The 21,756-nt window shown below is 41.2% G+C and overlaps 1 protein-coding gene across 4 annotated transcripts in view; it reads left to right on the top strand.

Moving 5' to 3' along the window:
* lrp1ab (low density lipoprotein receptor-related protein 1Ab) overlaps nt 1-21,616 on the top strand; it is an 89,040-nt gene extending 67,424 nt beyond the window's left edge. Inside the window, exons 49-91 of one of the 4 annotated variants that reach the window (XM_044211075.1) lie at nt 118-231; nt 382-531; nt 620-742; nt 939-1,055; nt 1,157-1,285; nt 1,386-1,514; nt 1,662-1,802; nt 1,949-2,136; nt 3,124-3,307; nt 3,398-3,483; nt 3,593-3,712; nt 3,896-4,083; nt 4,221-4,426; nt 6,559-6,747; nt 7,079-7,227; nt 7,460-7,553; nt 7,746-7,862; nt 8,059-8,178; nt 8,266-8,388; nt 8,481-8,606; nt 8,714-8,830; nt 9,446-9,552; nt 9,695-9,827; nt 10,072-10,194; nt 10,321-10,443; nt 10,556-10,693; nt 12,994-13,131; nt 13,257-13,376; nt 13,491-13,759; nt 13,870-14,048; nt 14,182-14,288; nt 14,485-14,604; nt 14,726-14,902; nt 15,105-15,245; nt 15,417-15,590; nt 16,374-16,535; nt 16,902-17,073; nt 17,382-17,483; nt 17,875-17,948; nt 18,028-18,121; nt 18,247-18,285; nt 18,977-19,121; nt 19,754-21,616. In XM_044211075.1, the coding sequence (XP_044067010.1) occupies nt 118-231; nt 382-531; nt 620-742; nt 939-1,055; nt 1,157-1,285; nt 1,386-1,514; nt 1,662-1,802; nt 1,949-2,136; nt 3,124-3,307; nt 3,398-3,483; nt 3,593-3,712; nt 3,896-4,083; nt 4,221-4,426; nt 6,559-6,747; nt 7,079-7,227; nt 7,460-7,553; nt 7,746-7,862; nt 8,059-8,178; nt 8,266-8,388; nt 8,481-8,606; nt 8,714-8,830; nt 9,446-9,552; nt 9,695-9,827; nt 10,072-10,194; nt 10,321-10,443; nt 10,556-10,693; nt 12,994-13,131; nt 13,257-13,376; nt 13,491-13,759; nt 13,870-14,048; nt 14,182-14,288; nt 14,485-14,604; nt 14,726-14,902; nt 15,105-15,245; nt 15,417-15,590; nt 16,374-16,535; nt 16,902-17,073; nt 17,382-17,483; nt 17,875-17,948; nt 18,028-18,121; nt 18,247-18,285; nt 18,977-19,121; nt 19,754-19,891 (5,885 nt within the window). In that variant the 3' untranslated portion in view covers nt 19,892-21,616. Of the gene's footprint in view, nt 1-117; nt 232-381; nt 532-619; nt 743-938; nt 1,056-1,156; nt 1,286-1,385; nt 1,515-1,661; nt 1,803-1,948; nt 2,137-3,123; nt 3,308-3,397; nt 3,484-3,592; nt 3,713-3,895; nt 4,084-4,220; nt 4,427-6,558; nt 6,748-7,078; nt 7,228-7,459; nt 7,554-7,745; nt 7,863-8,058; nt 8,179-8,265; nt 8,389-8,480; nt 8,607-8,713; nt 8,831-9,445; nt 9,553-9,694; nt 9,828-10,071; nt 10,195-10,320; nt 10,444-10,555; nt 10,694-12,993; nt 13,132-13,256; nt 13,377-13,490; nt 13,760-13,869; nt 14,049-14,181; nt 14,289-14,484; nt 14,605-14,725; nt 14,903-15,104; nt 15,246-15,416; nt 15,591-16,373; nt 16,536-16,901; nt 17,074-17,381; nt 17,484-17,874; nt 17,949-18,027; nt 18,122-18,246; nt 18,286-18,976; nt 19,122-19,753 lie in introns of those variants that run through there. The other 3 variants (XM_044211076.1, XM_044211077.1, XM_044211079.1) reach the window with 3 other exon arrangements.
* Nucleotides 21,617-21,756: the final 140 nt, after the last annotated feature.

Genomic DNA, 21,756 nt, shown 5'->3' with positions numbered 1-21,756 from the left:
AAATGCTTTGTGACAGGCACATATTAAAGTAATTATAAAGTTGACTGATGAGGAAGTTGTATTTGCATGTGAGGGTGTACTTGCTCTCAATTTGTGAAAACTCCTGTGCTCCTGCAGTGACCTTGTGCAAAGCAGGAGAGTTCCAGTGCAAAGATGGAAGCTGTATCTCCAACTTCAGCCGCTGTGACCAGGTGGTCAACTGTGAGGATGCTGGTGATGAAATGAACTGCCGTAAGTAATCTACCATAATGATTCGGGGGAAAAAAATATTTAAGGGGAAAGCTGGCTCTCCACTGTGCTTTAACAAGAATGAGATTCACATGGGGAAATTAGCTTAATGGATTAGAATTAGTGTTGAAAATATTTTTCCATTACTCTCAGAACCCACCGATTGCTCCCGTTTCTTCCGCCTGGGAGTGAAAGGAGCGTCCTTCCAGAGCTGTGAGAAAACTACTCTGTGTTATCTGTCGTCATGGGTTTGTGATGGCAACAACGACTGTGGAGACTTTTCAGATGAGAGAAACTGCCCAGGTTGGGTGCTTTGTTTCCCCTCTAAAATTCTTTCAGGTTTTCTTAAATGGTCAAAGACTCTACATGATGTTTTTCTATTGTCTTGCAGATAAAAGGAAGCTTAAATGTCCAGTCAACTTCTTTGCTTGTCCCAGTGGTCGCTGCATTCCTATGAGCTGGACCTGTGATAAGGAGAATGACTGTGAGAATGGAGCTGATGAGACACACTGTGGTCAGTCTGCTACAAAGTTGACCTCTAATACCCTTTTTTTTTCTTCTTGAAAACACAAAGCATACCAGAAAAACCAGACTGTTTTTTTTTTTTTTTTTTTTAGGCTTCCCACTGCAAATGGAAAAATATGACTTACAATTATGGTAAATTAAATAATTTCTCCAAAATGCTGAGCTTTCTTTGCCATCCTTTGCAGACAAATTTTGTACATACACCCAGTTTGAATGTGGGAACCACCGCTGCATTTCCTCCCACTGGGTGTGTGACGGCTCTGATGACTGTGGTGATGGCTCTGATGAGGACCAGAAGTGCAGTAAGTGACTTTGTCCCACACCCAGCAGAGGCATTTGACTGTATGCGTAAGATTTCCTGATGTTATATCCATCATGTAACTTTCCCATAATGTTGTCACAGAATCCAAGACCTGCAGTCCTGAGGCTTTCCAGTGTCCCGGCTCCCACATGTGTGTGCCTCAACGCTGGAAGTGTGATGGAGACAAGGACTGTCCTGATGGAGCTGATGAGAGTGTCAAGGCTGGCTGCAGTGAGTGGGAGAGTTACAAAATAACCCCATGGAAAATCTGGAAACACTCCCAACACAGTTCCATGTCCATTAACCACAGTGTGTTCTTTTCCACTTCCAGTGTACACCAACAACACTTGTGATGTCGAGAATGAGTTCATGTGCCAGAACAGACAGTGTATCCCCAAGCACTTTGTGTGCGATCATGACATCGACTGCTCCGACGGCTCAGATGAATCCCCAGAATGTGGTGAGTGTATGTGATTGTGATCCTGGAAGAGAAAGGCAGGAAGACTGAGTGGAAAGTTCTTACCACAAAATAGGTTGTGTGATAATTTTTGTTGTACCACCAACTGAGGTTGAAGTTAATGATAAACATACTCTTTTTCTGGTGTAGAATACCCAACATGTGGTCCAGATGAGTTCCGCTGTGCCAACGGCCGCTGCCTCAACCAGAAGAAATGGGAGTGTGACGGAGAGTTTGACTGTCAGGATCGCTCTGATGAGGCTCCCAAGAACCCTCGCTGCACTGACTCAGGTAGGGATTATAATCACTGTTTTTAATTCTCTTTATAACTTTTATTTCTCTACCAACATAATGAAGTATGAATGATATGAGAAACTTGGTGTTCATCCTGTTTCAAAGTGACACTAATGTAACATGCCATTTGTCTATGATTTCAGAGAGGACATGTAATGACTCAGCCTTTATGTGCCGTAATGGGAAGTGTTTGAATGAGACTCTGTTGTGTGACCGCAATGATGACTGTGGTGACGGCTCTGATGAACTCAACTGCTTCATCAACGAGTGTCTCAACAGTAAGCTGAGTGGCTGCTCTCAGCTTTGTGATGACCTCAAGATTGGCTTCAAGGTAAGCCGTCTAATTGGTTGTTTTAATGCTTTTTTTTTTCAAGAGCATCTAAAGCAAATCAAATTACTTCATGAACTCACTGCCATTAATTGGCCAAGAAATGATGCGTATAATAGGCACATAGTTCCCTCACAGTCAAATGGGGTGTATGGTGAGTTAGGGAGGACCTGAAGTAAAAAGGCTGGGAACCACTCCCTTTAGGCATGCGGTTATGTAAGACAAAAACATGTTTTGGGTCTCTTTCTTGAAAGTAGGAGGCCAGTCTTAGAACAGCTTGAACCCTGTGTGAACTCTCATGTCTGTGGTCAGAGCTTCATTTGAAAATGATGAATAACAATTTGTACACCAGAAGGATTCACTTTATGCTGGTGGGGGTGTTGACGGTATTGCAGGATCAGTCAGTATTCAGTGTACGCAGAATATTAAGTTGTACATAATTTCACCATCACAGATTTGCCTGGGTGTGTGACTTCCTTTTAACATTTACTGCAAATTCCCACATAATGGCGAAGGAGTAGAATTTGGACGTGTGAGAGTGCGCGTTGGAGTTCTTTCAAAACACAGATGTGCTTATGAGAAGTGACAGTTAAAGCTGATTTTGACTAGTAATGAATAAGTGTGTTTACCATGCCTGGTGGTAAGATGACGTTCATGCCACTTATATTACAAACACATTGGATGTCAGCTTATCTTTTACCCGTGCTCTCTGTTGTAAGACGATTTTGCAAAAATTTGATTTGTAGCTATTTATGCAGCTTATTTGACAGCAGCAACTGGATTTCCTGTCAGTGTTGAGTACCACTTTACATAGGAATTGGGCCAAAATTAGGATTTTGGTGAAAGGAAAAACACATCAGGTTGACTGACAGAGGTTTTGTTACAGGCGGTGGCAGGCCCTTGTAAGTGGTCCAGACTTAAAGGTGAGAAGTGCCAGAACCCGTAGGCTGTGAGATTTTGACATGTCTCCTGTGCTCTTGGCCCCTTCAGTGCAGGTGTCATCCTGGTTTCCAGCTTAAGCGGGATGGGAAGACGTGTGTGGATATAGACGAGTGCACAACCACCTACCCCTGTTCTCAGCGCTGCATCAACACACACGGCAGCTTCCACTGTCTCTGTGTGGATGGCTTTGAACTCAGCCCCAATGACCCTACAATATGCAAGTCCACATCAGGTAAGGCATGCTTGTGTGTGTTTTGCATTTCGCTGGTTGCTCATAGTCAATTCAGTCCTGATGCATATGTTTTCTGGTATTTGTGTGTAGAAGAGGAACCCTACTTGATCTTTGCTAACCGGTACTACCTGAGAAAACTCAACCTGGATGGTTCCAATTACACTCTTATAAAACAGGTGAGACACACTGGTTCTCAGTTTGATCTAGTTAAACACAACAAGGTGAAGTTCTTTTTGTTGTTATTGCTCCATACACCTGTTAATACTGTGCCTGCCTCTGTTTCAGGGTCTGAATAATGCAGTGGCACTGGACTTCCACTATGCAAAGCAGATGATCTACTGGACAGATGTGACCACTCAAGGCAGCATGATCCGACGCATGCATATGAACGGCAGCAATATCGAGGTCAGTGAGGAAATCTTATTGGAACTTTATTGATACTTATTGGAGCTATATTGATACTGAAAACTACTGGATATTGAAACAGCCAACACATTAACCATAGTATTTACTTATTTTCATGAAAGTTGTGTCAGTCTCTGACTGGAAACTTTATCATTGTCTAACACTGACTGACTGACCTGGCAGGTTTTGCACCGGACCTCCCTGAGTAACCCAGATGGCTTGGCAGTGGATTGGGTTGGCGGGAACTTGTACTGGTGTGACAAAGGCCGGGACACCATTGAGGTGTCAAAACTCAATGGGGCCTACCGGACTGTGCTGGTCAACAGTGGCCTGAGGGAACCTCGTGCTGTGGCTGTGGATGTACGCTATGGGTGAGAAGCACAGTTTATATTTAGTTTCACAGGCTGTCAAAACACTCTCATCTGGTTATGTTAACTGCTATATTTGGAATTTCATTAAGATTCACTATACTGTAACTTTAACATTATCTTTACCCTCTGCTGGTTAGGTACCTGTATTGGTCTGACTGGGGCGACAACCCTCACATTGGGAGAATCGGGATGGACGGCACCAACAGAAGTGTTATTGTAGAGGATAAGATCACGTGGCCCAATGGACTAACCCTGGACTTCATCAATGACCGTATATATTGGGCTGATGCCAGGGAGGACTACATTGAGTTTGCCAGCCTGGATGGCACCAACAGACACACAGGTGACAGACCAGTACACACTACCTTTTTCTTACTGCTTTTACACACTTAGAGTAACTTAGCAGATAGGTCACACTATTCCAGCTGATTTTTTGACAGTTTGGGCCTCCAGTTGCATGTAATGGTCTAAATATTGGTCTGTGGAAATATAATATATAAAAATATAATATTTAGATTGTTCCATGATCAAACATAGCTAATTAAGTGAAAAGTTACGGAGGCAGGTAGCTGTCAAATGCCACACAGTTGCAACTTCAACTCAAAATAGACAAAAGATACACTCAAGGCATCATGTTTGATGCATATATTGATTTAGTGTAAAACTGATGGGGATTGGGAAGCTTTAAGTGTTTTTTTGTCTTGTTCACTTGACAGGAGAAATTATTTATGACAAAGCCACACTGGTAGTGAAACAAGGAAGTTCAGAAACTAAATATTAAGCAGATTAGGTTTTGCTGCGGCTACATTTTGTAGGGTGACACGCCAATGGTCTGAATGAGTTTCCTCTTGTCAAATAGTCATGCATACAGACACATACTTGTTTGGGCCACCAAGCATAAGCAGGCAGGTCAGATGGTTGTCTGCAGGGCTGGAGTCCTGCAGCACAGGCCCAGGGGACAGAAACCCTGAATAGGGGAGATTGTTCTGATCAGTGAGGCTTCTAGCATATATGATATCTGCATAGCACATAGTTATTTAGCACACTCACTACAGTAGTTGATATTGTTAGCCAACCATTTCTGCAGAGGAATTCTGGAGTGCTGCAGGCGTTTGTATTGACATCTCTCACATTCACTAAGCTAATTCCATCATTCCTTGGATGAAGAATGTACATAATGTAAAATTGTGGGTGTATTGGTTAGTATACAATCTAAAAAAAAAAATCATTTGTGAGAGAGCGTTGTACTATGAGTGCCCTACAAGTTTTGAACATGCTGAGTGTTTCATTCAACATAATGCAGGAAAACTGTGGATGGAACTGTCGAGGGAAGCATGTTGCAGGGAAAACTATTTGTATAAAATTGCAATTCATAATAGAACATCTGACAGTCTTGTGTTAGTCCACCAGTAGTGTGTCCACGGAGTTATTCACCCATCCTTCGATAGACACACACACACCATACAAAACCAGTGTGGCCTTGTGTGTGTTTGCAGAACAAGACTTGGCCTGTGAATTGAATTCAGATAAGGATTGACCAAAGGGAGCTTCATGCTAATCTGACTAATATCACAGTTCAACCTGATGTTGTAAAACTACTCCTATCACATAATAACATTTTAGTTGTTTAAAACACCTCACTTGTTATAATCCATACTGAAACCATTGTCACTTAATGACAAGGTGCTTTGAACTTGTGCCACGAGTGTGCTTCATGTGCGTCTTCTTGCGTGTGCCGATGCATGTGTGATGTATTTGGATTGCTGTGTGTTACAACAGAAAATAATGTTGTGTTTCCATAACGCACCAGCCTCAAATACTGAGAGCAAACACATGAAATGAAGCATATGGGAACAGAAAAGTGCAATTAGAGTTTAAAGCATAATGAGGCGTAGAACCTGTTACATAACACACAGATACAGTAGAGCCACTGTAGCTGTGCACCCCACCCTGCCTCTGTTTTACATTAACATTGCAAAATTGTCCCAACTGTTTTTCTTTGGGATACAGAAACATCTCAGCAGCAAGAATAACAACTTTGATTACTAAAATCACAACATTATGTTGTTGTTATTATTATTATTATTATTATTATTATTATGGTTCCCATTGGTCACTGAATTTCTAGAATATCATGGAAATTTGAGATATGAACTATGAATGGGGAAAATACTGGTATTTACCCGTTTCTCATATTTATTTGATTAGACACTAGCTATTGTATGCAGACTTCAAGTCCCTCTGTTTTGGAGTGTTTACTAATGAAGAGCATTTTTAAGCTAACATTTTTGTTATTAACAGTTCAGAAAAATATAAATTTTTAATCATGGAACTGCACTGATTAGTTATAGAATTTAATTTCTTCACTACATCACAGTGGGAAACCTTCAGTATGACAGATTTACTGTACATGACCACTCATTCAGTTGGTTTCTCATGAACAATGTGATTTAATGTTTGTCTTTTGCTTCGCAGTTCTCAGCCAGGACATCCCCCACATCTTTGCCATGACTCTCTTTGAGGAGTATATCTACTGGACCGACTGGGAGACAAAGTCCATCAACAGAGCTCATAAGAGTCTGGGTACCAACAAGACCACCCTGATCAGCACCCTGCATCGGCCCATGGACATCCACATTTACCATCCCTATCGCCAGCCTGAGGGTAATAGGCACACTGTAGTCGGAAGCATATAGCATGTAGTATGTCTGTCCTGGTGCACATAATTGTACACCCACTGTGTATATTCGTTGTTGTGAAATAAAATCTTTAGTTTATGCACTATGGCCATTATTATTATTATTATTCTTTTCTATGTCTTAAAATATAAGATAAAAAATATAGATAATAGATAAATATATGCAAAGACAGACACACTCTCAAACACATAATTATAATTTTCCCTATTTTAATCCAGGTATCACAAAACAAAACAAAAAAAATATTGGTGCAGTCAGAGGTTAAAACATTTCCCCTCTTTCCATCTCTTTCCCAGTGCTCAACCACCCGTGCCAGACGAACAACGGCGGCTGCAGTAACCTCTGCCTCCTCTCTCCTGGAGGAGGCTACAAATGTGCCTGTCCCACCAACTTCTACCTGGCCAATGATCAGCGTACTTGCATGTCCAACTGTACAGCCAGTCAGGTAAGGAGAGTGTGTAAACATTGTCATCATTGCGAATATGCCTGAATGACTACAGTTGATTGAAGTGGATTTTCATATCTCCATGTTTCACTTTGTCTTGTTTGATGAACTGCTGCCTGGTGATTGTCTATTGATAACTGGCTGGCTTCCCAGTGCTACAGAATTCAGCTCATGCTTTATCAACGGCATTGAAGCAGAGGTGTTTTGATTAATTTCCCTCTTCCTGCTGTAGTTTGTGTGCAAGAACGACAAGTGCATTCCTTTCTGGTGGAAATGTGACACAGAGGATGATTGCGGTGACCGGTCGGATGAGCCAGCAGACTGCCGTACGTGTTTGAGAAAGATAATTAGGAGACAAAAGTGTGTCACATTCCTGTAACATACATGTATGAGATTTTGTTTTGATCTTAACTCAGCATAAAAGTGACAATTCTGCAGGGAGGAGCTGAAGTATATATTGTGGTGTAAATTGAGTGTGATCCTGACAAACTGTGACTCTCTTTTTTCCCCCACAACAGCTGAGTTTAAATGCAGGCCGGGCCAGTTTCAGTGTGGCACAGGCATCTGCACCAACCCTGCCTACATCTGTGATGGTGACAACGACTGCCAGGACAACTCAGACGAGGCTAACTGCGGTATGTCTTTTTTTTTATATACAATTATTGATGTATTTCATCCCCAAATAATTAGCTTACAAATTAAATAATCCTGCATCCTGCCCTGTTTTATTTTTTCTTGTATACTATCATCACCACTTTATTGTTCATTACTTAGTAGTATCAAAACTGTTGCTTGTTTCTCTGTTTGTCTGCCTGTGTAACTGCACTGCAGATATTCACGTTTGCCTGCCCAGCCAGTTCAAATGTTCCCACCCAAGCCGCTGCATCCCAGGTATCTTCCGCTGTAACGGCCAGGACAACTGCGGAGAAGGAGAGGATGAGAAGGACTGCCGTGAGTAGACGCTTTTTTCTTTTTTCAGTTACATCATAAATAATAAAGTGCCACTTCTTACTATAAATCTGTTATCCCCTCCCATAGCTGAGGTCACGTGTGCGCCCACTCAGTTCCAGTGTGCCATCACCAAACGCTGCATACCTCGTGTCTGGGTGTGTGACCGCGACAATGACTGTGTGGACGGATCTGATGAACCCGCCAATTGCAGTAAGACTCCCGTTTTATTTAGCATTTTGTTTATTCTGAGTCATCCTGGTCAGCTCTCAAACGTAACAGCCCCCAAATGTTTCCCTCTTCAGCCCAGATGACTTGTGGTGTGGACGAGTTCCGATGTAAAGACTCTGGACGCTGCATCCCTGCTCGGTGGAAGTGTGACGGCGAGGACGACTGTGGCGATGCGTCAGATGAACCAAAAGAGGAGTGTGGTAAGAATATTCTATCCTTTTAAAACTGATGTTTCCAAGTTGGTATGTTAGGATTTTGTTCTTTCTGTTTTTATTTTATTGACGGTAACATAACTTCATTTATACAGCTGAGAGGACATGTGAACCGTACCAGTTCAGATGTAAGAATAACCGCTGTGTGCCGGGCCGCTGGCAGTGTGACTACGACAATGACTGTGGGGACAACTCTGATGAAGACAAGTGTAGTAGGTGTCACTGTCAGCTTGGAGACATACTATATATTTCACCTCGTCCAGTGTCGACTACACTCATGCCTATGCCTTGTCCACTGGTAGCATACTCATTTTGCACCTTTTCTGCATACTAAGTCACTTGTTCAGCGCTAACATCCATTTGCTGTCATTTCTGATGCATCTCATCTGATATTTGTTTCATTTCATACTGTCCTGTTGGCATAAGCCAGAGGTAAGTTACTCCACCTCCATATGTGAACCGCTCCCTCATTCAATGTCACCTCTCTGCTGTGACTCTCATGCTCCTGTCCAACTGTGATCCCCACCCACCTGTGAGAGTCTGCAAGTTGAGCTCTAAATAGAATTACCAAAAATATAACATGGAAAGAAATCTGAAAAACTCAAATTAAATCAGTTATATTAGAAATACATTAAAATAACAGTGAGACTTATTTAGCTCCTTTCATTCTCTCACATCACGTCCTGCACTGTCTACAGTCTTCTTCTGTGGTTGTCCTGACCTGTGTCCTGTGTTTTGTGATGAAGGCTAAAACAGCCATAAGATCACTGTTAAGGGTGTTTACCTGTGTCATCACTGACATGAACCTTGTCTTTCTTCTTCTGCAGTGCCTCGACAATGTTCAGAAAGTGAGTTTGCCTGCACGAATGGCCGCTGTATTGCCGGGAGGTGGAAGTGCGATGGAGACCATGACTGTGCCGATGGATCTGATGAGGTGCAGAAACTTAATGTTTGGGTGTCCTTTAAATGATCATTTGTATTAATCTGTAAAGAAAGTTAAATTCTATGTTTTTAGTATTAATTTGTTAGTATAAAAGCTGATCTTCGGTTGCCTGCGGGCTATGATGTTTCTTCAGCATGGCTGTGATCTGAAGTGTGACAACGACCAGTTCCAGTGTAAGAACGGACACTGTATCCCCATCCGCTGGCGGTGTGATGCTGATCCTGACTGCATGGACGGCAGTGATGAGGATAATTGTGGCAGTGCTGGTAAGTGTATGTTTGTGTCTCTGTATGCTGTTTTGAATTTTATTGTCTTTTTGTAACCCTGTCCGCCTATAAAAAATTTCATGAATAAATTGTCAATGTAATGAGACAGAAATGTGACACTCTCAAACATTTGGCAGGTTGTGCCAAAATACCTAAATTCAAAATACCATGAAAAGGTGTATCAGGTTTTATGCAAACCCCACTAGTATTATAATCTCTTCCTGTTTCTTCCTATTTTTCTCAGCTGGGCGTCACTGCCCTCTGGATGAGTTCCAGTGTAACAACACTTTGTGTAAACCCCTCGCATGGAAGTGTGACGGGGAGGACGACTGTGGGGACAACTCTGACGAGAATCCTGAAGAGTGCAGTAAGTGCAGCCTTGCGAATCACACACATGTTGAATGTATGTCAGTCTTCGTCTCTTTATCCTGACCTATTTTCTTTCCTCTGCCCTCTTTGTCCCTCATGTCTTCTTTCTTTGTTCGGCTCTTAGGGAAGTTCCAGTGTCCTCCCACCAGAGTTTTCCGCTGCCGAAACGACCGTGTATGTCTGCAAGTGTCAAAGAGGTGTGATGGTGTCAATAACTGCGGCGACAACTCAGATGAACTGAACTGCCGTAAGTTGTGGAGTCGTTCAAATCGCTGTGAATTCACTCCTTCCTCAACTTTGATTAAGGAGATTCCTGACCTGTGTGTGTGTGTGTGTGTGTGTGGTGTTAATATCTACAGCGGCCCTTCCAGCTGTTCCCACATGTGAGAAGGATGAGTTTCTGTGTGCCAATGGCAGATGCATCAGCTCCACTCTGCGTTGTAACTTCTTTAACGACTGTGAGGACTATGGCTCTGATGAGATCAACTGCAAGACAGGTGCCTCATGTCAAAACAGATCTAAGGTTTAAAATGTTAAGCATCAGCAGAATCACTTACATTTTACTGACTCGTGTTTGCGTTGTTGCCACAACTCTCACATCACATATTGCAACTTACAAAAATAACGTCTTACCGTCATCTTGTGAAGACTTCGTTACTGATTTTAATGATAAAATGAAAACAGTGCTTGACGCAGTCGCTCCAATTTAAACCAGGAAAAAAATTGAAAAATAGTCAAACCATGGAACAAAAAAAAAACGAGAAGAAGAAAAAGAAGAATAGAGTGCTGATGGCAAAAAAACTAATTAGTAATACATCACAATATGCTCACAGAAAAACTGAAAAATTACAAGACAATTTGAAAATCACCTAAGCGTACTTCTCAAAACATTCACAATCCCAGATTGCTTTTTAATACAACAGATTTTCTGGTAAATCTCACAACTAACTACAGTGTCAAGCTTCCAGGTTCTAAATGTGAAGAGGTTACTGGCTACTTCAGGGAGACAATAATTAACATTAGATCTGGTATCTGCCAGCAGAACAAGCACACTGCACTTTTACCTATAACGTGTACAGAGTGATGTCAAGTTACAACGTTTTGACCTGGCTGATGCTGAAACTCTCAGGAAAGTAGTAACAGAACTAACAGTAAGAAGTAACATGTTCACTTGACCAGATTCCTACCTCCCTTTTTACAACTTTTTTAAATTCTGTATCTGAAGACATCCTTGCCATAGTAAATCACTCCCTACAGCTTGTTGTCTTCCCCACTGATTTTAAAACTGGTTTAGTAAAACCTCTTTTAAAGAAAGGGAACCTGGATATTTTAACAACCAGCAATTTTAGACCGTTTTTAAATCACACATCTTGATGCAAAATTTTAGAGAAACTAGTTTTTAATCAGCTAAGTACCTTTTTTAAACTCAAACACTAAATTGGAAATGTTTCAGTCAGGTTTGAGGACACATCACAGCACCGAGACAGCCCTGCTAAAAGTAGTGAACGATATCAGAACAAATCTTGACAACAAGCCTTCAGTTCTGGTGTTACTTGATCTGAGTGCTGCCTTTGATACTGTGGACCACCAGCTTCTTTTAAATAGATTAAGTGAGCATGTTGGCCTGTCGGGATTTGCTTTTAACTGGTTTACCTCATATCTTTACAGAAGAAAAATTTTTGTATCTATAGATGACCACTCCTCCAAACACTATGAGGTTACCTGTGGGGTACCACAAGGATCAATTTTAGGACCATTACTTTTTAATTTGTACATGATACCCCTGCGCAGTGTCATCAGTAGACACAGTATATCTTTCCACAGCTAAGCTGATGACACTCAGCTCTATGTGGCCATGTCTCACTTTTTAACTAAATTTTAGATATAAAGGCCTGGATGTCACCGAATTTTTTACAGCTCAACTAGGATAAAACAGAAGTACTGATCATTGGTTCAAAGGCTCAAAGAGAGAAACTGGCTTCCAAACTAAATACACTAGGACTCAACCCAAGGCATTAGGCAAGAAATATAGGTGTAATTTTTGACTCTTAATATCAATTTCAGGGCTCATGTGTGGGGTGTCACAAAAACAGCATTTTTTCTCTCTGAGCAACACAGAGAAACTGATGCACACTTTTATAACTAGCAGGCTAGACTACTGTAATGCTCTCCTTTCTGGTCTACCAACAAATACAATAAATCAGCTACAATTTAAAATTCTGCTGCACGAGTGCTGACTAAAATAGGTGTGATGTGTGCTTTCCTTTTGGTCTTAAAGTCTTTACACTGGTTACCTGTTAACTAGTTATTTTATTAGTTTATAAGACACTACATGGCCTTGCACCAGACTTCCTTTCAGAAATGCTTTTAGTTTATGAACCAAGAAGGCCCCTCAGATCCTCCGGTTCTTCTCTTTTAGCTGTTCCACAAAGCAGAGCAAAAACATTTGGAGATACTGCGTTCAGCCACTATTTAGTCTGGCTTCTACGTAGTATTTTTTATAATTTTATGGTTTTATTATTTATACGGATTTTATAATTATTATCTATTTTATTTTAGAAATATTTTACTTTTATTATTGTTTTTTTTCTATCTTAACTATACATCTTTTATTGTTGTCTTATTCATTTAACTTTTAGTTTTTGATTGTTTTAGTCTGCATTAGTCTCTAAATCCATTTTTCATATCCTAAACTTTGTCAATCCCTTGTAAAGCACTTTGAATTGCATTTGATTTGTCTGAAAGGTGCTATATAAATAAAATGTGATTGATTGATTGTTCGTGTGTTCATGTTCAGACACCAAACTAAATGACTGCAGGAGTAACAGGACTCAGTGTGGTGATGGAGACGAGGCTCACTGCGTCACCAACAGCACAGACTCCTTCTGCTCCTGCAAACCAGGCTTCCAGAAGACAGGACACCACACCTGTGGAGGTACACATGCACAAAACACTGCACCTGTTATGACAAATAATAACTCACTTGGATGTTTACACTTTGGTGGTGAGGAGCTGGGCTGTAATTTTCTTATTTCTTTCCTTTGGCTCTGCATTTTTCAGATAAGAATGAGTGTCTGCAGTTTGGAGTGTGTTCCCACATCTGCAACAACACCAAAGGCTCCTACAAATGCAGCTGCTACAAGTACTTCACCAGGATCAATGACACCTGCAAGGCTGACAGTGAGAACCAGAACTACATCTGTTTTATATGCTGCTTATCCTTTTAGACTACTTTTTAAAACTTAAAACATTTCAAAGGCCATACTTGTGACTTTTTCTCTTTTTTCCTTCCAGGCATGAACAGCAGTCGGCAGATTCTCTACATAGCCGACGACAATGAAATCCGCAGCCTGGACCCTGGCATGCCCAACTGGCGCTATGAGCAGACCTTCCAGGGCGATGCCAGTGTGCGTATTGATGCGATGGACCTGCACGTCAAGACCAACCGCATCTTCTGGACCAATTGGCACACAGGCCGCATCTCTTCCTATGAACTTCCAGGACCGTCCACATTGTCAACCTCCTCCAACTCTCAGAGTGAGGGCCGGATCACCAACCTGCAGGTAATGCTGGTCAAATGTGTGCAGTAACACAATCTCTCCATCATACAACTACAAACACACCTCACACAGTCACATGGGCATGCTATAACTGCCTTTCTGCTCGTATCCAGATCAAAGAGCTGAAGATGCCTCGTGGTATAGCGGTGGACTGGGTGGCTGGTAACCTGTACTGGACCGACTCTGGACGAGATGTAATCGAAGTGGCTCAGATGTCAGGCCAGCATTGCAAGACCCTTATCTCTGGCATGATAGACGAGCCTTACGCCATCGTAGTGGATCCACAGAGAGGGTAAGAGATAGTGCTGAGCTCTTTGATGGTGGCTTCAGGGAAACAATCATATAAAATATATGATTTCTATCATGGCTTTTTCTGCTGCCGTATGTTTTGTAATTGTGTGTTCCAACTCTGTGTTTCCCTTCAGTACCATGTATTGGGCAGACTGGGGGAACCACCCTAAAATTGAGACAGCTGCCATGGACGGCACTCTGAGACAAACTCTAGTTCATGAGAATATCCAGTGGCCCACAGGTCAGTACTGCATTACCATGTTGTGTGATTTATCTTAACCCTGATTTGTCCAAGGAAAGGAAAGCATGCATTCTTTCTCAGCAACTTCCTGCACCACATTCACAGTTTAGCCAGCTTTCCAGCAGAATTACAGCCTTTTATTCTATGTAGGTTGTCATGTCTTTATCTGAAAGGCTCTTCCATTCTGTCTCTACAGGTTTGGCTGTGGATTACTTCAATGAGCGTCTTTACTGGGCTGATGCTAAACTCTCAGTGATTGGCAGTGTTCGTCTGGATGGCTCTGATCCTGTCATTGCTGTCTCCGGCATCAAAAACAGTTGCGTTCTTTCTACACTCAAAACAGAACAGTGAAACATTAAAATTCAGACATCTGGCATTAATATGTTGCCTTGAGTTTTCTCTTTTTAAACCATTTCTCTTTTTTTCCACATTCCCAGACCTGCTCCATCCATTCAGCATAGATATCTTTGAGGACTACATATACGGGGTTACCTATATCAATAACGTTGTCTTCCGGGTCAACAAGTTTGGCAAAGGCTCCATGGAGAATCTGACCACAGGCATCAACCATGCTACTGACATAGTCCTCTACCACCGTTACAAGCAGCCAGAGAGTGCGTGTCAAACTTTTTTTTTTTTTATAGTCTAACACTTTTCTACACTTATATACATAATATACTGACTATCATGAGATGCATATCATTTTTATCCAAATAAATGTATACATCAACCAAGAGAAGGTAAGGTGGTTTTTGCAGGGTTTTTATACATTTCATTCAGTTTTTCTTATTGGATGTCTTGTCTTGTCTGCACCAGTGACTAACCCATGTGACAGAAAGAAGTGTGAGTGGCTGTGCCTGCTCAGCCCCAGTGGACCGGTGTGTACCTGCCCTAACAACTACGTGGCCGACAACGGCACATGTGCAGAGAGACCGAGCCCTACCCAGGCACCATTCTGTAAGTCTGCAGATAAATTACACTGATGTACACATACAGATATCTGAGGAGTAGAGCAACAACCGTATCCCCTACTTTTATCAAACACCTGGGTGGTTTTCATCTGGGTTGGCTTTACATTCAGATGCTGCATGCAAAATGTTGGTTCATCATGGGATTCCCCCTCCACAGCTCCCCCCTCGGGGCCCTGTGATATTCAGTGTCAGAACGGCGGGAGCTGCTTCCTCAATGCCCGTCAGGTGGCCAAGTGTCGCTGCCAGCCCAGCTACACCGGAGAAAGATGTGAGATCAACCAGTGCAGGGACTACTGCAAGAACGGAGGCACATGCACTGCTTCTCATACAGGTAAGAGCACGACATGATTGGTTTATTTAGCATCGACTTATTGTGTTGTGAACAACTAACCTGCCCATACTTTAGTGATTCTCCTTTCCATACTTAGCAGTTAAGCAAGAAGTCATTAAATTAATATTAAGTTTCTTCCTTTTTCATAAGAACAAATGTATTACTAGGTCTCAGTGGTGTATATTTCTGTAGAACTTAAAAAAGTAAATGGCCTTTTGTAATGATTGAGTAATGGGATGAGTGGGAATACCCTAATCTATCTGGAGGTTATTAAATTATTAACATTACCTTGTGGGAAAATGTTTCTAACCAGAAAATTATTAATTAATTAAACATGTTATGGCAAATTAGATGTGAAATGATAATTATTTTCTAGCAAGTAATTTAGGCCACCGATGGCAGCTGAGCAAACATGTTTTTTTTTTGTTTTGTTTTTTTTTTTGTTCCGAAAATTGTTAGTACAATTTCCACCCATCTTTTTGATGTCTGTGAAAGCTCTCTGGAGTATTAATTAGTAACAGCAATCACATACCAAACGGCTGCAGCAGAGAGGGCATGAAGCAGGTGATTTCCAAATATCCCCAACTCTCTGTCTGTGCTAGTTCTTCATTTATTCTCTAATGTGTAAAACCAGTGTAAATCTCTAGTAACAGTAAAGTGAAATTGAACAAAATCATAAAATTCTACATCCTGTAAGGGAAGTAAGTTGTCGAGATGCATAGCTTCAGCCCTTGTGTAAGCAAATGCAGTTTGCTCTTAATTCATATCTTACTTGTGTCCTAGGTGCTCCAACCTGCAGATGTCCAAAGGGGTTCACAGGGCCCAACTGTAACCGCCACACTTGTCAGGACTACTGCCTGAACGGAGGCAACTGCTCTGTCAACATGGGCAACCAGCCAACCTGTAGCTGCCCACCAGAGTACCAGGGAGACCAGTGCCAGTACAGTAAGTGGCAGCACTCTCAGATGTTGCTACATTGTCTTTAAGGAGTTTTATGGATGGATGATAAAACAATTTGTATGGATTCTCAGCTTCTTTAAGATTTAGCCTTCTGTTGTACTTCATGGAAAAAAGATGTGTTATACTTGATGTTCAGATATTACTAATGTAAACAAACCTTTTTAATGTACAAAAAACAGGGTGTGTAAGATTTACATATTGTCAAAAACAATTAAGTTATTTTTTCACTTTTTAAAAATCATCTACTGTTTTGGGGAAGAAAATCCCCCACTACTAATACAATCTATGCAATAATGTTTGAATCTATGACAGTTCTTTGTACTTCTCACACGTCGTCCTTCTCGTTCTCAGGTAAATGTGAAGGGTTCTGTCACAACGGTGGAACCTGCTTAAAAACCTCCAACGACACCAAACTCTGCCTGTGCACCACTCAGTACATCGGACACCAGTGTGAGCTGGACAAATGTCAGTTCTGCGGAACGGGCAAGTGTTTGACGTCATCCTCAGGCGAGGTTTCCTGCAGGTAGGTACACTGTGGAACGTGGACTCTGCACAAAATAAATAAGACTTAGATTTGCAAATATTTGTTAACATTTATTTTGGACTACTCAGTACTTAGTAGTGGTAAGTGGGCAAGGTCAGACATCAATCTATGCACGTCATGCACCTTACAGGTTACATTGTAGTATAAAATATGTGGACATCCGAACATAGCACCCATATTTGATCATTCTATAACCATGGGCATATGCTATATCAGGAATCTGAGAGGGTATTCTTGAGCAACGTAATTAATGTTTTATCCGTGTGTGCGTGTTTGTGTGTGTGCAGCTGTCCCAACGGTCAGACCCAACCCAGCTGCTATACCTGTTTGGACTACTGCACTAACGGACAATGTTCAGTTGACACTCGCACACTGCTGCCTCAGTGCAAGTAAGAAATGACACCCACCCTCATCCCCATCTGATCATACTCACATTAATACATACAATACACACATCTCTCTGTCTTTTTCTGTCTTTCAAACTCACACACACAGGGTACATGCCAGTTCCCTTAATTTCATCTTTTCTATTTGTGTATGCATTTACTGATATTCTGTTTGTAAATTCATTATTTTAATAATCCAGGTTATGATTGCACTGTTTTTATAATTTGTAGAAATTATTTATCAGCCCAAATGGTTTAGGAAAAGTGGAAATTATGTAAATATATCTCACGTCAAACTGTAGTTTCTACCTGACGAACTGAGATTTTTAGCCTCTGTGTGTGACTGAATGGAAATAGCGAAACACTTTGTAACTCTGGCTCATTGTGTGTCCAGGTGTCCTGCGGGATGGAGGGGATACAGATGTGAAGTTGCAGCAGCTTCTATGGATTCTTCTGCTTCCAGTGGAAGTAAGTCACCCAGTTCAGAGTCTTGTTAGTAAAACATGCACTTTGGTCCTATTTGCTCACATTCTTTGCTCACTTGCAGGTACTGCCTCCATCGTCATTCCAGTGCTTCTGCTGCTGTTACTGGCACTTCTTGTGGTCGGTGCCATCTTGTGGTACAAGCGGAGAATGCGCGGGTGAGTCCTGGTTTCAGATACTTAAGATTCAAACTCTCTCATTTTTCATCTGTTCCTCACACCTGTGCTATCTAGCTTCTCTTTCTCTCTTACCTTTTGATAACCATCTATTTCCTGTCTCCCAGGTCTCTATGGCCGGGCAAATCTCGTTCTCAGTGCTCGCGGTAACTTCATAGGGTTACATAATTCACCTGTTGACTCCCAAATCCTGTCCCCTCCCTTCCCTAATATTCAGTCAGATTGGCCATGCTTTTTGTCAGTTCATTTCTCCATTCTGTTGGTCAGTGTAGAAATCTGTCTGTTTGTCCTTGCCTGCCATCTCCTGTGTGTTTCCCAAGGGGTTTACCACCGAGCAATACAGTGACCTCTTGACTCTTATCTGAAGTAGCTTTGCTGGTGATGCGCAAATTAAATTGTTTTGTGCTTCTTTCGTCTCCATACCTTCCCTTGTGTACATGTGTAAATGTTAGGCTTACGCTATGTGCTTGCATTGTAAAATATACAACTGTGCATCAACGAAAATGTTTTATATGCTTGCAAACAGCCGAATATTTGCAATGTGAAAATCCAGCATTCTCCACAATAGATATGCTGCAGTATATTCTCTGGGTTTGATCAAATGGCCTTTTGTCAAAAGCTCATTTGACAACCTTCAGTATATGTTGTCTTGATCGTATAGACTGTATGTTGCTGGTGCTGCATCAGTACCTGGTTTATGCCAAGTTATGATACTTTTTTAGCCCCTGTGAATTGTTTAATTTAAGGTTTCTCCCAAAAAAAAAGTTTTTTTTAAATGAGGGTCTAAATATATTGCTTGGATGGTTAATCAGTTTGTTTATCTTTCTCTGTCTGCAGTGCAAAGGGCTTCCAGCACCACCGAATGACAAACGGAGCCATGAATGTTGAGATTGGGAACCCTGCCTATAAGATCTATGAAGGAGACCCTGACGATGACGCTGGGGAGCTCCTGGATTCAGACTTTGCTTTGGACCCAGACAAGGTAACACAGCTAAAAGCATCCTTATACTGTATATGTAAAGGATCTGTTCACCCAAATCACAAAAAACACATCTTTTCACTTACTCCTTGTGGTATTTAGCCATGTAGATAGTTTGAGTTGTATGTACCTGAATTTGAAATTTCTGAAACTGCCCCACCGCCCCACCCCAATAATATAGTAATTTTATTTTTGCTGCCATTTCTTTGGTAGAAAGTAGTTCCAATGAAAACTGTTCTGAGAGAGGTCTTTGAATTATCCAGAGTAACTGGGACATTGTTTTTGGAATGACACGCTCAAAGCTTTGACCCCAGTTTGTGTTGGGGTGGAAGAAACAAAAAGGAGTAAAAAATAAAAAATAAAAGTTAGGTGAACTAAATTGAGGTTTATTAAGTAAAGTAAAGAAAAAACTAAGTGGTGTGTGGAAGCTGCTGAGAGAGAGACACACTATACGACACAACAAACCAAAGCGATCTGCAAGGCTTCTAGTGGTAAGAGAAAATGTTTTGTTGTTGTTATTTGGGTGAAGTGACCATTTTAAAGCACAAAATGCAGTAAATGCTGCTTTCACATTTAAAAAATATCTGCCTTTCTCATGCCCTTTGAGTCACCATGTAATTTTCTTTGCTCTGCAGCCCACCAACTTCACCAACCCAGTGTATGCCACCCTGTACATGGGCGCCCACAACAGCCACAACTCTCTGGCCAGCACAGATGAAAAGAAGGAGCTTCTCTCCCAGGGCGACGAGGACATGAGTGACCCGCTGGCATAGAGCTTGGCAATGGACTGAACTCTGCCGACATTGCCCTGCCCAACCCAGTGCTGAGCCAACGAGCTCTCTCATCTTATGCCTTTACCAACTGAAAAGAAAAGCCACAAAAAAAGCAAGAACACTGTATAAAATGTATAAAATGAAGGACTACTTTTTTAAGTGATTGCAGTATTATATTTTGTTCTTCATCCTCTGATGACGAAAAGGAACCATTTTATAGACATTTATTCAGTTCTTCTTTTTAATTTTGCTCACCTCCTCCTCACAACTCTCCCTCCCCTCTCACTCATATAGCCACTACCTCTGTGCAAATGTAAAAGATAGAGAGATAAAAATGGCAGTGGAACAATTTTTATTTTTTATTTTTGTATGAACTGTATAGGGGGGAAAAAAAGAATATTGTTCCATCCTAGAAAACGTTGCCAAGTCTTGTTGTTCATGAAAGAGAGGAGAAGTGTCAGTGCTCACTATGAATGCTTCCTGGATGCTGGTTCGGCTCAGTCTTTCACATTATGTGTATATGTACGTTCGCTGCTGGAGGTCTAATGGGAGACCGAGGCTGGGAGAGAAATGTGAAGTTGTTATACTGCACATGTACACATGGAGGACTCAGCATTGCAGACGGTGTCTGTTCTGTCGTCTCAAAGAACTACATTCAAGTGATTGTCTTTTACCTACTTGCACAGACTAAAGTTATATATTTGCATATATATAAACCTATTAAAGTGTCTTGAAAATATACCCAGGAATACAAACATCAGTAAGAAATAGCAGTCTTTACTTTTTAACAGTTTTTTTTTAATCATTGTATAATTGACATACTTTGTGTCAGCAATGAATGAGTCAATGGCAGTGTGTGAGTGCGCTGGATGAAGATGATTGTAATAAAGTCCACATTCCAGGATGAAAAGTCTGGGATGAATATCCGTGGCCTTGGTTTAGCCTACTGCAGGACACTGTGGACAGGAGCCGGATTTTGTTCTGGAACTGTTCTCGAAAGTTCTTTTTGGGAGTGATGGCAAGCTTCTGTGAATTTTCCGGTCATCACTGAAAAACAATCTGCGACTAATAATTACCTGAGAATGGTTGCATTTAGCTTTTGTTCCTTGTCTTTTGATTGTCAATGTACTTTCAGGAAAGGCCAGGGAGACTGTTTGATGGTATGTACTTCTGTGGGAGAGTTTTTTTCTTTCTTTGTTTTTTTTTTTTTTATTGTATGTAATTACATGGACATGTAATTTAGGGTAATGCTCATTGTAAAGTGCATTCCTAGGAAGGGGGCTGATCAGCTTCCTGATAAGCATTCCTTTTTTAATTTCTTTGCCTTGCTGCTAATGCTAACCATCTTGTCTGTCTTTCAAACTGGTTTTTAGTCTTAAAAGTGTTGCTCTCTCTGTGTGTCTCACTGCTCACCACGCTGCTTTTAACTGAGCTTATCAGCCATACCTGCCATATCACTCTGCATGGTGCTCACACACACACCCATCCTAAAGGAAACTCTCTGGCTTTGCCCCTCACTTGTTAACAGTATTCATGACTTTTTTTAGTTTTTACATCCTGCTTTGTTAGATTTTCACCTGATCATGTAAATTATAATAATCATTTTTCAGTTGGAGAATTTCTTTTGGTGGCAAAAACCCACATGGATATTTGTGGTTCTGATTGTTTTGTTATGATTCTATTTCTTTTTGATATAAGAAATTAAATGGATTTTTATAGTAGAAATGTATGGTGGCTCTGTCCGTCATTTGGAGAGATAAAGAGGAAAAGCAATCGCTCATTGTTTCTTGCTGGAGTACATCACAAACAGACATCCTTTAAAAAGTTAAGAAATAAAACATGAACATGTAGTAATCGCTTGTTTT

The sequence above is a fragment of the Siniperca chuatsi genome, linkage group LG10, assembly GCF_020085105.1.
Source record: "Siniperca chuatsi isolate FFG_IHB_CAS linkage group LG10, ASM2008510v1, whole genome shotgun sequence".
NCBI lineage: Eukaryota > Metazoa > Chordata > Actinopteri > Centrarchiformes > Sinipercidae > Siniperca > Siniperca chuatsi.
This window is presented reverse-complemented; position numbering and strand designations above follow the sequence as displayed.